The sequence below is a fragment of the Poecilia formosa genome, unplaced genomic scaffold (genome assembly GCF_000485575.1).
Source record: "Poecilia formosa unplaced genomic scaffold, Poecilia_formosa-5.1.2 Scaffold201, whole genome shotgun sequence".
NCBI lineage: Eukaryota > Metazoa > Chordata > Actinopteri > Cyprinodontiformes > Poeciliidae > Poecilia > Poecilia formosa.
In genome coordinates, this window is record NW_006800140.1 from 658,014 (window position 1) to 671,965 (window position 13,952).

The 13,952-nt window shown below is 35.3% G+C and overlaps 1 protein-coding gene across 1 annotated transcript; it reads left to right on the plus strand.

The window, feature by feature from the left end:
* Positions 1–282: 282 nt before the first annotated feature.
* Positions 283–13,923, plus strand: tial1 (TIA1 cytotoxic granule-associated RNA binding protein-like 1). Its single transcript, XM_007566928.2, has 12 exons — positions 283–526; positions 902–998; positions 1,331–1,429; positions 1,560–1,614; positions 1,721–1,808; positions 5,131–5,206; positions 5,442–5,550; positions 6,706–6,801; positions 6,932–7,016; positions 7,123–7,246; positions 9,299–9,474; positions 10,614–13,923. The coding sequence occupies exons 1-12, from the start codon at positions 498–500 to the stop codon at positions 10,723–10,725; spliced, it is 1,146 nt and encodes a 381-aa protein (XP_007566990.1). The 5' UTR covers positions 283–497; the 3' UTR covers positions 10,726–13,923.
* Positions 13,924–13,952: the final 29 nt, after the last annotated feature.

The window sequence follows — 13,952 nt, forward strand, 5'->3', positions numbered from 1 at the left end:
TATATATATTTATATATATATACACACACACACACACTTATTTGGATTGTAGGGCGTCAAGGGAGTGGGTCAAATATTAATCCACTCGATTCCAGAACTGTCCTTCAAGTTCAAGTGAACAGCATGTTCCGCTGGTGTGAAAAACAAGCGCTTCCTTGCGTCACACTCCAAAGTTGAGGCCTCTTACGGAAGTTACTTTGCAAAAACAACTAAGTTTATCCGAGCCTCTGGATTTGCTGTTTTATTTATAAATGTTTAAGTAAATACAGACACAAACAGAACATGCCCTAAGAAAACACATTTTTACAGTTAAAACTGAAACAAACCTCAGCTTTTACTACGACGGATAACCCGGAAGTCGTAGCGTGACGTAAGCCATGAGCATAGTTAGCTAGCTTCTGAGCTAGTTAAGCAGTTGTTGTTGTTTTCAGGGATTGTCTAGTTATTAATCTGCCTTTCAGCGAATATTTCTGACTAGATCTTAGTCGATATCGGCCATGGACGACGAAAGCTACCCAAGAACCCTGTACGTAGTTTTAAGTGTTCAATATTCGCGGTTTATTTCGCAGCGTTTGCTAACATCAAACCGGTGGCTAATTTAGCTCCTCAACCATCGATTACTAAACAAAAATCAGCCTCTGGAGCTTCATTCACGAGGTTTAAAAGAGATTATTAATAATTAAATAATAATTTGATGAACGTATTAACAGTAAACTCTTTCTATTAGCCGTTTTTGGCGTTAGGCCTTGGATTTTATGTGAATAACGTCACAATTACGCTCTAAAACTTCACCTGAAGAAGTTCAAAGCGGCAAAAATAAGACGCTGTATTGTTAATTTGAATCACACTGTCCGGCTATATTTGGACTAAACTGTTTTAAAAATTTTATCCACTCCTTTAGGTATGTGGGAAACCTGTCCAGGGATGTTACAGAGATCCTGATTTTACAGCTCTTCACCCAGATAGGACCCTGCAAAAGCTGCAAGATGATCACAGAGGTAGAGATCCTGGTTTGGTTTTCATTATGAAAATGTTCATTTATTAAAAAATAAACTCCTACAGATTGCTTTGGCGTTTCATGGTTTATTTCTTATTTAAAAGGCTGTGATTATGTCTGTTGCTTGTCCGTCTTTCCAGTCACTTTTTTCTTCCATTAAGCTTTCCATGAACATGCTGCACCTTGAATTTCCAGCCTTTTAAATAAACACTTGAAATATTACTGTGTGTTTACAGTGGATTTAAATAATTGAGGGTTTTTTTATTGAGTCATTTGAATAAATTAACTCTTTGATGGTATTTATTTATTTTGCTTTGCATTGTTTTTCTGCAGCACACAAGCAATGACCCATATTGCTTTGTGGAGTTCTACGAGCGCAGAGATGCAGCTGCAGCCCTGGCAGCCATGAATGGCAGGAAGATACTAGGAAAGGTGAGGGGAAGAGCATTAAAATAAAATAGACAACTCATCTAAATAACGTTTATTTTGATTCTTGTGAATGGTCTTTTTTTTCTCATCTGTTTTGCAGTTTAATGATGTTCAATTATTCTTTTATTTTTAGGAAGTTAAAGTCAACTGGGCAACCACCCCTAGTAGCCAGAAGAAAGACACCTCCAGTAAATTTATTATTGTTTTTATCATTGTTTTAAAATTAGATTAATAATTATTTTGAATTTTTAAGATAATGTTAAAGTATTTGCTTCTGTTTTTGCCTTTTCTCAGATCACTATCATGTTTTTGTGGGTGATTTGAATCCAGAGATTACTACTGATGATGTCAGGGCTGCGTTCTCACCTTTCGGGGCAATCTCGTAAGTTCATTTTTTTTTAATAATTGTAATGAAATGCATGTTTAAAGTGGAGCTCCTTTAACATTTTATTTGTTAAAAGTTGGGTAGAAATTAGCTTTGTGAAGCTGCACTGTAAGCCTAACACCAACTGGGACCATGTTTACATGCATTCAACTGGGGAATTGATTCAATAAAATACTCACAAGTAAGAACATTTTCTGAGAAGATGAAGATCCGGTGTCACCAAACAGATGCTCACTAAGGCTTCGTTCTCACAGCAGGCAAATGTGACCGATATCTGACGCTTTCGTGGCAATCTGAACGGCCCAATTCTGATCTTTTTCATCCGGAAAATAAATCAATCAATCAGATACATATCTGGTCTGAAAGGGAGGCATGCGTCGTAGCTCTGCACTGGAAGAATCCAGATGAGGGATAAATGGACGTAAACATGGCTGAAAATGATAATTACTGGATTATAAAAGAAATTTGTGTCAGTGAAGTTCATCACATCACAATCCCACCACTGTCAGTTCTGACTAACAGCCTTCCATACAAAACATGCAGTAACTTCTCTGCTGTGTGACGGTTACGTTGTTCTTCTGCGAATTTGGGTTGCTTTGTACGGAGGACTGATCCGGCCAAAATTTACAAGAAAATAATTTAGTGAGGAAATAAACTTAAAAATGACTAAATAACTGAAGAAATAAGGACATTGAAAATCAATAAATATGTGTATAAATAAACATTTTTGGAACATTTGTGTGAACGTACATATCCTGATGCTGCTAAATTTCACATCTGTGAGGCAATAAGTGCTATTTCTGCTCTATTTATATTCTATTCTAAATATATTTTATTTTCACAATTATTTATTGTCATATTTATTTAATTATTGTCAATTTTGGGATTATAAGTGCTCCATATGTATCAAAAATTGGATTGTGGTCACTAAAATAAAAGTAATTTTCTTCATGTAAACATGGTTACTGGTACTATGAGCTTACATACAGTCCTTTGCAAAAGTTTTTATTCCCTCAAACTTTTTTCATATTTTACCATCTTTTAGCTTCAAATTTGAATGTATTTTATTAGGATTTAGATTTTTGATAAATCATCTAAAATTACCACATAATTCAGAAGTGAGAGGAAAATTATAAATTGTTTTAAAATATTGTAGAAATAACCAATTACCTTCAGAAGTAACATAATAAAGTCAATCTGCGTGTAATTTGTTTTAAACATAATCCAGCTGCTCTGCGAAGTCAGAGGTTTATTACAGAACAATCAGTCCCTCCAGGATTTCACAATTGTCTTTTATAAAATCATTTGTTTATTTTTTGGTGTTACTTTAGAAATATTTGCAAATAATTTTGTGTTATTTTTTCTTCTACATATAGAAAAAAGTAAGATGAGAAGAAATAACAAGCAGACAAAGGATAAAACTATTTAGAGGATAAAACTATTTAAAGGAATAGTTTTATCCTTTAAAGAAACTAAATCGCTTGGTTTCAGCAAACACCAACACATTTTTAAATTTAAAAAGATATTTAAGAAGCTTAAATGAAATAATTACTACATCAAAGGTAGTTTGTTGATATTTTATTTGTCTAAACTTGTTGGGCTGAAACAACTAATCAGATTAATCGATTATTGAAATAATCAACAAATTTATTGATCGATTAATCACTAACTGGAGTTCACAGACTCTAAAATTTTCTGAAAAACAGTCTACATATTTAAAGCAGGAATTAAGTCAAAAATATATACGTCACACAATTTAGATGAAAACCTCCTTTGTCTGTAAATACTTTCTACCCAGAATTCCTTGCTTGTCAAAGTTTGACCCCAGACTGCAGTAGATATAATAAATACTGCCACCTGCAGGTGAGAGCTGGCATTACTTTAATCCAATGATTTCAATCATTTTTTGAATAAAAAAATTGCAATAAACTCACAATTAAGAATTATTTCAAAACAAAAATTGTGGCTCAGATGATTTTGTGTGAAGGGTTGAACATTAAAGGAGAAGAGAAATGAGGCCTAAGCTAACTCTGGAGGAGCAACAGAGACCCACAGCTCAGGTGGGAAGAACAGTATTATTAAAAACCATAAGAATAAAAGTTTGGAAACACGTGAAAAAAAGTGGAACTTTGATGAACAGAAAAAATCCTACTGCACCCAAACTCCGTGTTGAAACACGGTGGTGGCAGCATCATGATGTGTGGATGCTCTTTTTGCAGACAAATGAAGGATTTCTTTGTTATAAATGTTAAAAACTGGATAAAATTGTGCATTAATTTGTGGTTTTCTATCACAAAATTCCCTCAAAACCAGATTAAATGTAATATTTATCAAATGACAGATTTAAGATGCTCAGGAGAAGGAAGACTTTTGCAAAGCAGTGTGTGTTTTTAACCACTCTAACAGATTTAAGCAGTCATATGGGTTTTGTGTTTTACGGTTTGTGCATTTAACCAGTTCCTACGTTTTATCGCCATGTAGAGCGCGGTAAGTGAACCGAGCGCTTCAGAGCAACATGCAAGCTTTGTGTGAACCTGAACCGCCTTTAAAGTACTTCTTCACAGTGAAGTTTTAATAGCCCTTTGGTTATTTTGCAGAAATGCTCATAGGATTGGACAGCAGCTTGAAGGCTAACAGCAAGGAGCTGTTCACTCTGGAGACTCAGATGTAGTTTTTTTTTTCTTCCTCTATTATTACATTTTTTTAATTCCCACATGTTTTTATTTGCAGATACAACAGTGTTTTTTTTTTTTTTTTTATTATTATTTTTAACCTCGACAGCTTTGCTTAAATTGTCTCATTTTTTGATTTGTGTAGTGTTGTTTGTAGATCAATGATCCTCTTCTTCCAAAATTTTCTGAAAATGTCAATTTCTCAAAATTTACAGCTGCCCAAAGTCCAAACGGCATAATGGTGGTAAAGAATTGACCAGGAAAAATACAGAAATCTGTTAACAGGCCACGTATGCCATTTAATTCCTTTTTTTCTTCTGATATTTCATATATATTTATATTTATATATATATTTACATTTCTGTCTGTAGGAATAGCAGTTACAGCAGATTTTAGGAATGCATGGTAATCTGTCAATTTAATCTCTAGGATTGAGCCAAAATGTGGTGAAATAATTTAAAGCATACTGTAGGCTGCATGTATCTGTTCATGTTTGTGTTGAAGAAGCCAGCAGTAGGTCATGTTAGCTAATTTAATCCACTGTAGGTCAGAGTAGAGGAGTTTGTGTGTTTGCGTGGTTCCTTTTTTTACTGAGGATTGCCTTTCTAAATTTTGCTGATTTTTGTTTTTCCTCGTTTTCCCCTCAGAGATACTCGTGTCGTGAAGGACATTACAACTGGCAAATCAAAAGGGTATGGATTTGTGTCCTTCTACAACAAACTGGTAAGGCTTCAGTACAGGAACACAGACCGAAGGTTATGTTTTTCCTTTATTATTCCATCTCCTTAAAATGCTCAGAATAGATGAAATGACAGTCAGCTAGTGCCACTAAACGTCACACACCCCAGTTTCCTCATTGCCAATGCCAGTTTTTAAGTTTTGCAGAATTGAAAACTGTAATTTCTGCAGTTTATTTTTGTTTCTGAAGAGCTGCGCTGTTCCTCTGTTTGGGTTTCAGGATGCAGAAAATGCGATCTCTCACATGGCGGGTCAGTGGCTCGGCGGGCGGCAGATCAGGACAAACTGGGCGACGCGTAAACCTCCGGCCCCCAAAAGTGCTCAGGACAGTGAGTATCGACAGGAAATTATTCATTTAAAGACACTTACTGCATTATTTTAATCAATTATTCTACGATTAATCGATTAATATGACTTTTTTTGTGTGCCACATTTAGCAAAATGTTTTAATTTAAATACTTGCACTTCTTTTATTTAAATTGTCAGTTTTTAATAAGAATATAAACATTGAATGGCCTAAAATCCAATGACATAGCATTTGTTGAGTGATTCAAATCAATTCCACTTTAAAACTCATTCATATTCACACCAAACTCCATTTAAAAAATGCAACAATCAGCAAATGTTGCCAACACAGATTTCTGTCTGTTGCTTCGATAGAGAGGATTAGGAATCTGCAATCTGGGATTATAACTCCGTAATCTACCATAGAGCTGAAACGATTAATCACGATTAATCAATTATTCAAATAATCATCAACTATTTTAGTAATTGATTAATCGCAAAGAGGCAGATTTCTGGAAGAATCGCACATTCAGAGAAGTAATTATACCAAACCTGTTTAAAACATTTAAGATTTAGAAATGTTCTCTAGAAAACTTGTCTAGAGAGTCCGGTTCGTTTGGGGAGATCTGAATGCTAATCGAACTCTAAAAACTGAACTCTGGTTCGAATGCATATGTGAACACTAAGAGACCGGAGAGCAGGACTTGTCTACAGCGCAGGGCATTCTGGGTAAATGCAGCCAAAACAAACAGGAGAAATGGCTCGTGGTCTTTTACTGAAGACAAAAAAGAAACTGTTCAAACACTGAAATCTGACACTACTCCATTTTTGTGTACATTTCATGAAGACGGAAGTTACACTCAGTGTCTTTTTCAGTGGTTTTGTGTCTTTTCCTTCTGTATTTTTGGTGCAGCGCCCCCACAGGTGAGGAGGGGAACGGGTTTTTCAAAAGGTTTGGTTTGTTCGAACCGCAGCAGCTGAAAATGTAACAAATGTCGCAACTTTGGTCGTCAATCGAACCAAAGTGGGAAAACAAGCCTTTCAGCCAGGGCCATTTCCATGGTAACCTGATAATCTGATTCAGCCTTGATTCCTGCTGTGAGGTCGCACCTTCAGTGTTAAAACGGCAATCTCTTCATGGATGGGTTTTTAGTTCTGTGTTTGTTTTAAAATCTGTTGTTGTTTTTGTTTCTTGCCAGACGGCTCAAAGCAGCTGAGGTTTGATGACGTGGTGAATCAGTCGAGTCCACAGAACTGCACGGTGTACTGCGGCGGGATCCAGCTGGGTCTCACAGGCGAGTGCCACATTCTCTGGAGGCCATTGTTGCACCACGTCGTCACTCTATATTTATAGGCGTCTTACCGGTTGCCAAACTGAAAGAATTAACCAGAATAACATTTTTTTCTCCTCTGTGGTTCTTCCAGAACATCTGATCCGACAGACGTTTTCACCATTTGGTCAAATCATGGAGGTCAGGGTGTTTCCAGAGAAAGGATATTCCTTCATCAGGTATCATTAGGGCTCATGGCAGCGTTTAGCCTCTAGATGTCAACAGTAGCATGTTGGCAGTAACACTGCTTGTGTTCTGATCCGTTTTGTTCCTTTTGTATTGAAGGTTCTCCACCCATGACAGCGCTGCGCACGCCATCGTCTCTGTAAACGGGACAGTCATTGAGGGACAGATGGTGAAGTGCTACTGGGGCAAAGAGTCTCCTGACATGGCAAAAAGCCCACAGCAGGTTGGTGTTAAATGACGCAAAACAGGCGAAACCTAAACTGAACATGGCGGCATCGTCAGAGAGGCTGGACAGAGCTAATAATATGAAAATACAGTCCCGTAAAAACAGTAACTAAACTTAAAGCCAGAGCTGCTTTGAAGTCATTCAGGTCAAATTATATTTTTGTGTTAAATCTTAGAAAACCCAGACACAGAAAAACACGAAGAAAAGAAAAAAGTTCAGCCGTTTTAGATGGTTTTTTAGGAGTATTTTAGATCGGGCTAAAACGATTAATCAAATTAATCGTGATTAATCGATTGCTGAAATGACAATGACTAATTATTAAAATATACAGACTCTAATTTTCTGGAAGAATATTACACTCAGAGCAGTAATTAAGTCAAATCTGTACAAAACCTGTCTACATTTTTCATTTAAGATAAAAACTCATTTATCTGTAAATATATATGTCTAAAACGTTCCTATCCAGTCGCATTCCAAGGCTGAACTACAGGGTTCAATCTCCAAGTTGAAATAAAATAGTAAAGTAGAAGATGAGATTTTATTTTATTACAACACTTGCAGTGTTAAAATGGTCTACTCAAAGTCAACTGCTAAATACAGTCGAGAATCTTTGCTAGAAAGTTAGAAAACCGTGTTTTTCTTCCATTTTTCAGTTATGTGGTACTTTGTGTTGCTTTATCACTTAAAATCCCAATAAAGTATATTAAAGTTTGTGGTTTATTTAGACCAAGAGGTATAAATACTGTATTTTTCTAAATGTAATATTTCCTGGTGCTGAATCTAGCAACAGTGAGTGTTTATTTTCACACAGTTGTTTTAAGAAAATGATGTTTGAAGCTAAATTTGGCGTCTGTCCAGAAGTTACTGCTGCTTCAGTGATTGTTGTTTTCATTTTTTACAGATATCATTGTTTCATTTGTGCCAAACAAATTAGTCAAAGTGCGGCAGACAGACTGTGTAGTCAGCATGTTGGCAGGAGATTCAGCTCAAGTGTTTGTGTTTCTGCCTCCCAACTACGACACATGGTCACTGTAAAACTTTGACCGGTTTGATTTATTTAATAAATAACTAAAAATCTGACACAGATTTCCAATCTGTTTCTGGTTTTTCATGTCATTTCTATCTTTGTGAAGTCCTTTTGAAGTATTAATCCCTGGAGCTGCAACGATTAATCATGATTAATCGATTATCAAAATAATTGAACTAATTTAGTAATCAATTGTTAACTGGAGAATACAGATGGAAAAAAGAGGCCATTTGGTGAAATAAAAACACATTCAGAGCAGTAAATTTGTACAAACTATATATAAATTTTGTATTTAAAATGAAAACACCGTTGTCTGTAGATGTTTTTGCCAAAACTGATAAAGTGGCAGTTTTATCTTCACTCTGTTCCATTTACTGAAGGAACGCTATGTTGCATTTTAGCCAGTAAAATGTTTTTCTTTTCAAAAAAGAATCAAAGTATTTGTTTATTTACATCTTTTAATATACTTCAAATGCATAAAAAGGCTTGAGTGTAGGGCCGAAACGATTAATCGTGATTAATCGATTACTGAAATAATCGTCTAATTTAGTAATTGTTAACTGGAGTATATACACTCAAAGGAAAAAGGCAGTTTGGTGAAAAATAAAACACATTTAAGGGAGTAATTAAGCCAAAGCTGAACAAAAAAATAGACATTTGTTTTTTTTTTTTTTTTTTTTTACTTTTTTGTCTGTGAAAATGTTGGACCCAGAACTCCTCAGTTTTAGTTTCACCCAGTTAAAATACTGTAAAAATACAAAAATCTCCCTATTATTAAGCATCTTTTGCTTTATAGATATTAATCGGTTAATCCAAAAAGTAATCAATCGATCATCCCTGTTAAGCAGAAAAGGTTGAAGTTTTCACATTTTATATTTTTTAGCTGTAGATTCGTCCTAAATGATTTTAGGACATAAGATGTTTTTTTTTCTTCTTTTACTAATGGTTAAATGAAAACTCTTCAGAATGAGCCATCTTTTTTTATGTAGTCAGATTGTTAATCTGATGAACTGTGTTGTCAGGTGGATTACAGCCATTGGGGCCAGTGGAGCCATGTGTACAGCGACCCGCAGCAGCAGCAGCAGCAGCAGCAGCAGCAGCAGCAGCAGCAGTACAGCCAGTACATGGCCAACGGCTGGCAGGTTCCCTCCTACAACATGTATGGACAGACATGGAGCCAGCAGGGATACGGAGCCGAGTGAGTTCCTGTTCCATTAGGACGCCGTCTCTTTAAGAGGAATCCCTGACAGCAGTTTACCGTATATGGAGTTCCTGCTGCGGAATATTTTTAAAGTTCAGATAAACATGGAATACAAAATTAATTCTGAAGATGTTTTTTTTTTTTGTTTTTTTTCCTGGCTTTTTTCTGTTAAATTTTGTGAAGCTTTTATGATTTAAACACAATTAGTCAGGGTGCTTAAAATTCTTGACAATGGATGAAATTCAATTAAAATGTTATCATAAAAATTACAATAAAAAACTGTTTATTGCTTCTTTTTTATGCAACGGTATTGTTGTTTGAGAAACGTTTCAATTTCTAATATGTGTTTTTTTTACACCAGTCACATTAAAAAATGTGATTCATGTAATTAAACTGCAAATTGTAACTGAATTTAATTTCAGTTTATTGACCAAATGTAAAAAAGGAATAAATTAGGGATGCACGATATATCGGCATCAACATCGGTATGGAACAACATCGGTCATTTTTCAACACATTTATATCGGTCCGATAAATGAAACTGGGCTGATATGAACAACCGGTAGTTATTTTTATCCACTTCTGGTTGTTTTTCCCCCAAAGTGTTGAAATAGTAATGAAATCCATATAATATCAGTAGATATAGATTATAGACATATTGGAAATATTAATATTGGATATCGATATCGGCACAAATGTTCATATCTGTGCATCTGTAGTAAATATAACAGTCCTGATCAAAGGGACAGTTTGGGGGTTTTAAACGCACCAGAATGAAACATTTTATCATCCAGTTTTTGAGAGAAACTATAAATTACTATAACTATAAATCATGCAAACAGAAATTATTGTGCTTGGTTTAATTGATCATGCAATTAGTTGATTTATTGCTGATTGTGACAGGTAAAGTTAAAAAGTGTTTTCTTTTATTTCCTACGTTTGTATTGTTTTACATGTTTTTAAAAAAGTCAGAAGTTATGTAAGTGATACAAGATGCGTATAAAGTGAACAAACTTTGTATAATCAGTTAAAACCATTTTCTTCCCCCAGACTTTTTAAACTCTGTTCAGCGTTTAGTAAAATCCGCTGAAACTGAAATATTTGAGTGAATATTTGCTGCTCTGCTCGGCCTGCAGGCAGTCGCAGTCGACGGCCTGGATGGGCGGCTACGCCTCGGCGCCGACGCCTCCTGACGCCGTCGTTTCCAACGTGGGGAATTTCAACATGGCCGGCTACCAGATGCAGTGAGACGTTTCCGACCCGAACACACCACCAAGGGAAAAACAAAACGGCACTTTTCATCCGGACAGAAACGAGAGAGCAGGAGTCGTATTTATACAGAGTTTGGTTGTTAACAACCGGTTTTATAAATCACTGTCCTCCTGACTCAGAACTTTGTTTATAAGGTGATTATTTACTATTTTGATGTTTTGGAAAAGGAAAACCAAAGCAGCTAACCTGGCCTGAATACTGAAGGATAAACCAAACTTTAAACATTTGGAATCCAAACAGAAAAACTTCTTGGTCACAATTTTTTCAGTTTTTAAATCCAAAACTTGACATTTCAAAACACTTTGGATGTGGATTAGCAGCATGAATGTTAAATTATCCTTCCTCCCAGTCTGGAAATGATTTTAGAAGTATATTTTAATGGATTTACTAATCGGGACATTTTTCTAAAACACAGAGCAAACGTTATAGTTTTTCCTTTTCATGTCGGGTTTTAACGCAGTTTTGCATAAATCGATCTTTTTGAAGATTATTATTCGGCTGCTTTGTGTTGCTCTTTGAAATCTAAGTGGGATTTTTGTTTTCCTGAAGAAAGTTTGTGTACAAAGAAATACTGAGAATGCCATCTTTTTAAAGGAGTTTGTTTTTTGCAGTGGAGGGCTCGTCGTTTTCAGACGTTTTATTTTGGACGATAATGCAGCCAAGTTTGAATTTATGTTGTTGAATCTGGACAAAGCTGCACCTTTTCACTCCTTGTGTAAATAACATTAAAACCTGGTAGAGGTGGCTTTTTGCTCATTTTGAAGCAGTTTGGTCAGAGGAGCTCTCTCTTTTTAAATGTTGATTTCTGGTTGGCAGCAGGATTTATTTAATTTTCATTTGATGCTTCCAAACTTTAGGAAGTTTTTTTTTTTTTGTTCTTTTAAAACATTTTCATTTCTAGTCAATTTACAATAAGACAATTACTTGAATCCTGCTGTTTTGGGTTTTATTTGTGCTATTCTGCATGGTGTGTCAGAATTTAAAGGGCATATATTAGCATTTTCACCAGGAAGATTAATTAATTTCCATGATAAAAATGGAGAAAAAACACTTAGAAGTTGCTCAAGAGTGATGAAAAGTCTCCATCTTGAATTTTAAATAAGATGAATATTTATATGGTAATTTTTGAGGTACATTGGAGACCTAGCCAACCAGCACCCGACCTTGGGATTTATCTGCTCTTTTTGGTGCCATAATTCACCACAAAAACAAAATACAAACCACAAATTTTGCCAGCTGTTGTGATTCTGACCAGAATACATGTACAGTGATTGTGTAAGTCTCACTTTTTCCACACAAAATGTCCGTCTTTTACTACGATGCGTTGTGACACGCCAGTCAAACTCTAGAAGTTTATCTCCAGGTTTGATATTTGTAAACCAAGTTCTTTAAACCTAAAAGTGTTGGATCAGAGGAATAAATACTGATTTGCAGTCGAACTCAATTGTTTGGTTTTGATGCTCAACGTTGAAGCTAATTATCAGGGCTAAACATGCATCAGGAACGTTTGGGGATTTAATTGGACCTGCAGAAATCAGTAAACATTTTGTGGACAAATAAAAACAGCTGGAAAAAGAAAAAAGGTATTTAATTTCTGGGTAAACTTTATGCTCACAAACAACCATATCCACCTTAGCAGTGATCTGTTGTAGCCAGGTTATAAACTCTGTTGTGTCCTCTTTATTCCTTTATTTCATAATGCTGAAAATAAAACATCCATTCAACATGTTCCCCTTTTTAAACTAAACAGTTTCTCCAGTAAAAAACATAAAAACTGAATATCACAGCTTCCATATATGGTCTTCACTTCCTGTTTAAGAGCGGTGTGGTTACCAGGGTATTTTTATTTAAAAAAATCTTTTTAAAAATCTACTGCAGGTTTAGGATATGATGTATGATATGTGCCCTTTAAAAAGCTAATTTATGTCTGCTGAACGAAATGTTTTGGTTCTTTTCAGTTTTGAAGTGTTCAAGGAATCGTAAACCTTTATAAAATGTACATAATGTTGGTTAACTCCCTCTAGAAGAATATTCTTTTTGAATATTTTAGCAGCATAATTTATGAATACGCCTTAACTGATTTGTTAATAAAGTCAAACGGCCGATTTGTTTTGAAAACGTTGAATTTTTCCTGGTATTTATGTGTGTGTGCCATTTCCTGTGTGCAGCAGGAAGTGGCTGAGCTGCACAAACGAATCGCTTCGAACGTGAATGTAATTATTTTTGGAGCTGTTAGCAGAACAGAAAACTCGGCCACTTCAAATAAAGGAGCATTTGTACCTCGTTGTTCAGGACGTTTATTAGACATCATGAATGTTTTCTATGAGTCTGACAGCAAAACACAAACACTGTAAAACTGTTTTTTATGCAACATTAACAGATTTAATCAAACTAAAGATTTTTAACTTACAGGACAACATTTTTGAAGCTCACTTCTAAAGGCCTCGTAGGTCTAGTCAAAGTAAACTACTATCCAGTATATAATGAGGTTTTGTGCTCATTCTGAAAAGGCAGCATGATTAGAATATGAAGTAAATACATTTTATTTTTTCACTAACGCCACTGTGTAAGTATTTATTTTGCAACACAGATTTACAATCATAGCGAAGAGAAAGTTTTGATCTCCATACAGTGATAGAAACTAAGTACACCCCTGCTGCTTCTGTATGAGTAAAGTGGGGGAAGTTAAGTTTATTTATTAGCGTTAACACCATTAAGACCATAAGTTTTTGTAGTTATTTGCTCTGAAACACTGAGCAGCTGTTACTCAGTATTAGTCTGTTTTAAGTTATAAGCAGTGGCACTTTCAAGAGGGGGGATAAAGGGGACCACAGCCCACACCTGAAGTTTTTATTTTATTTTTTTAAGTTTCCCCAGCCTAAATTTTTTACAGGCCAGACCTGACCCCCACTTTTCATAAAAATTAAATGAAAGCACCGCTGGTTATAAGCCCGATTCCAGGATATTAAAGGAACATTTTCCAAATGTGGAAAATATTTCTTATGTCTTGCTCTTTTCCACCTCCTTGTCCAAATTGACTGAAATCAACCCAGAGCAAATTCTTACAATATTCTAAATATATATCAATTGGTCCATAACCGTCTGAAAATAAAACGGTTCGGATTCTTTTTGGCACTTTGACATAAAATCTGATTGATTTACAGCTGGACAGGATACTTTTTTTTAAAAAGTGGGAAATGTCT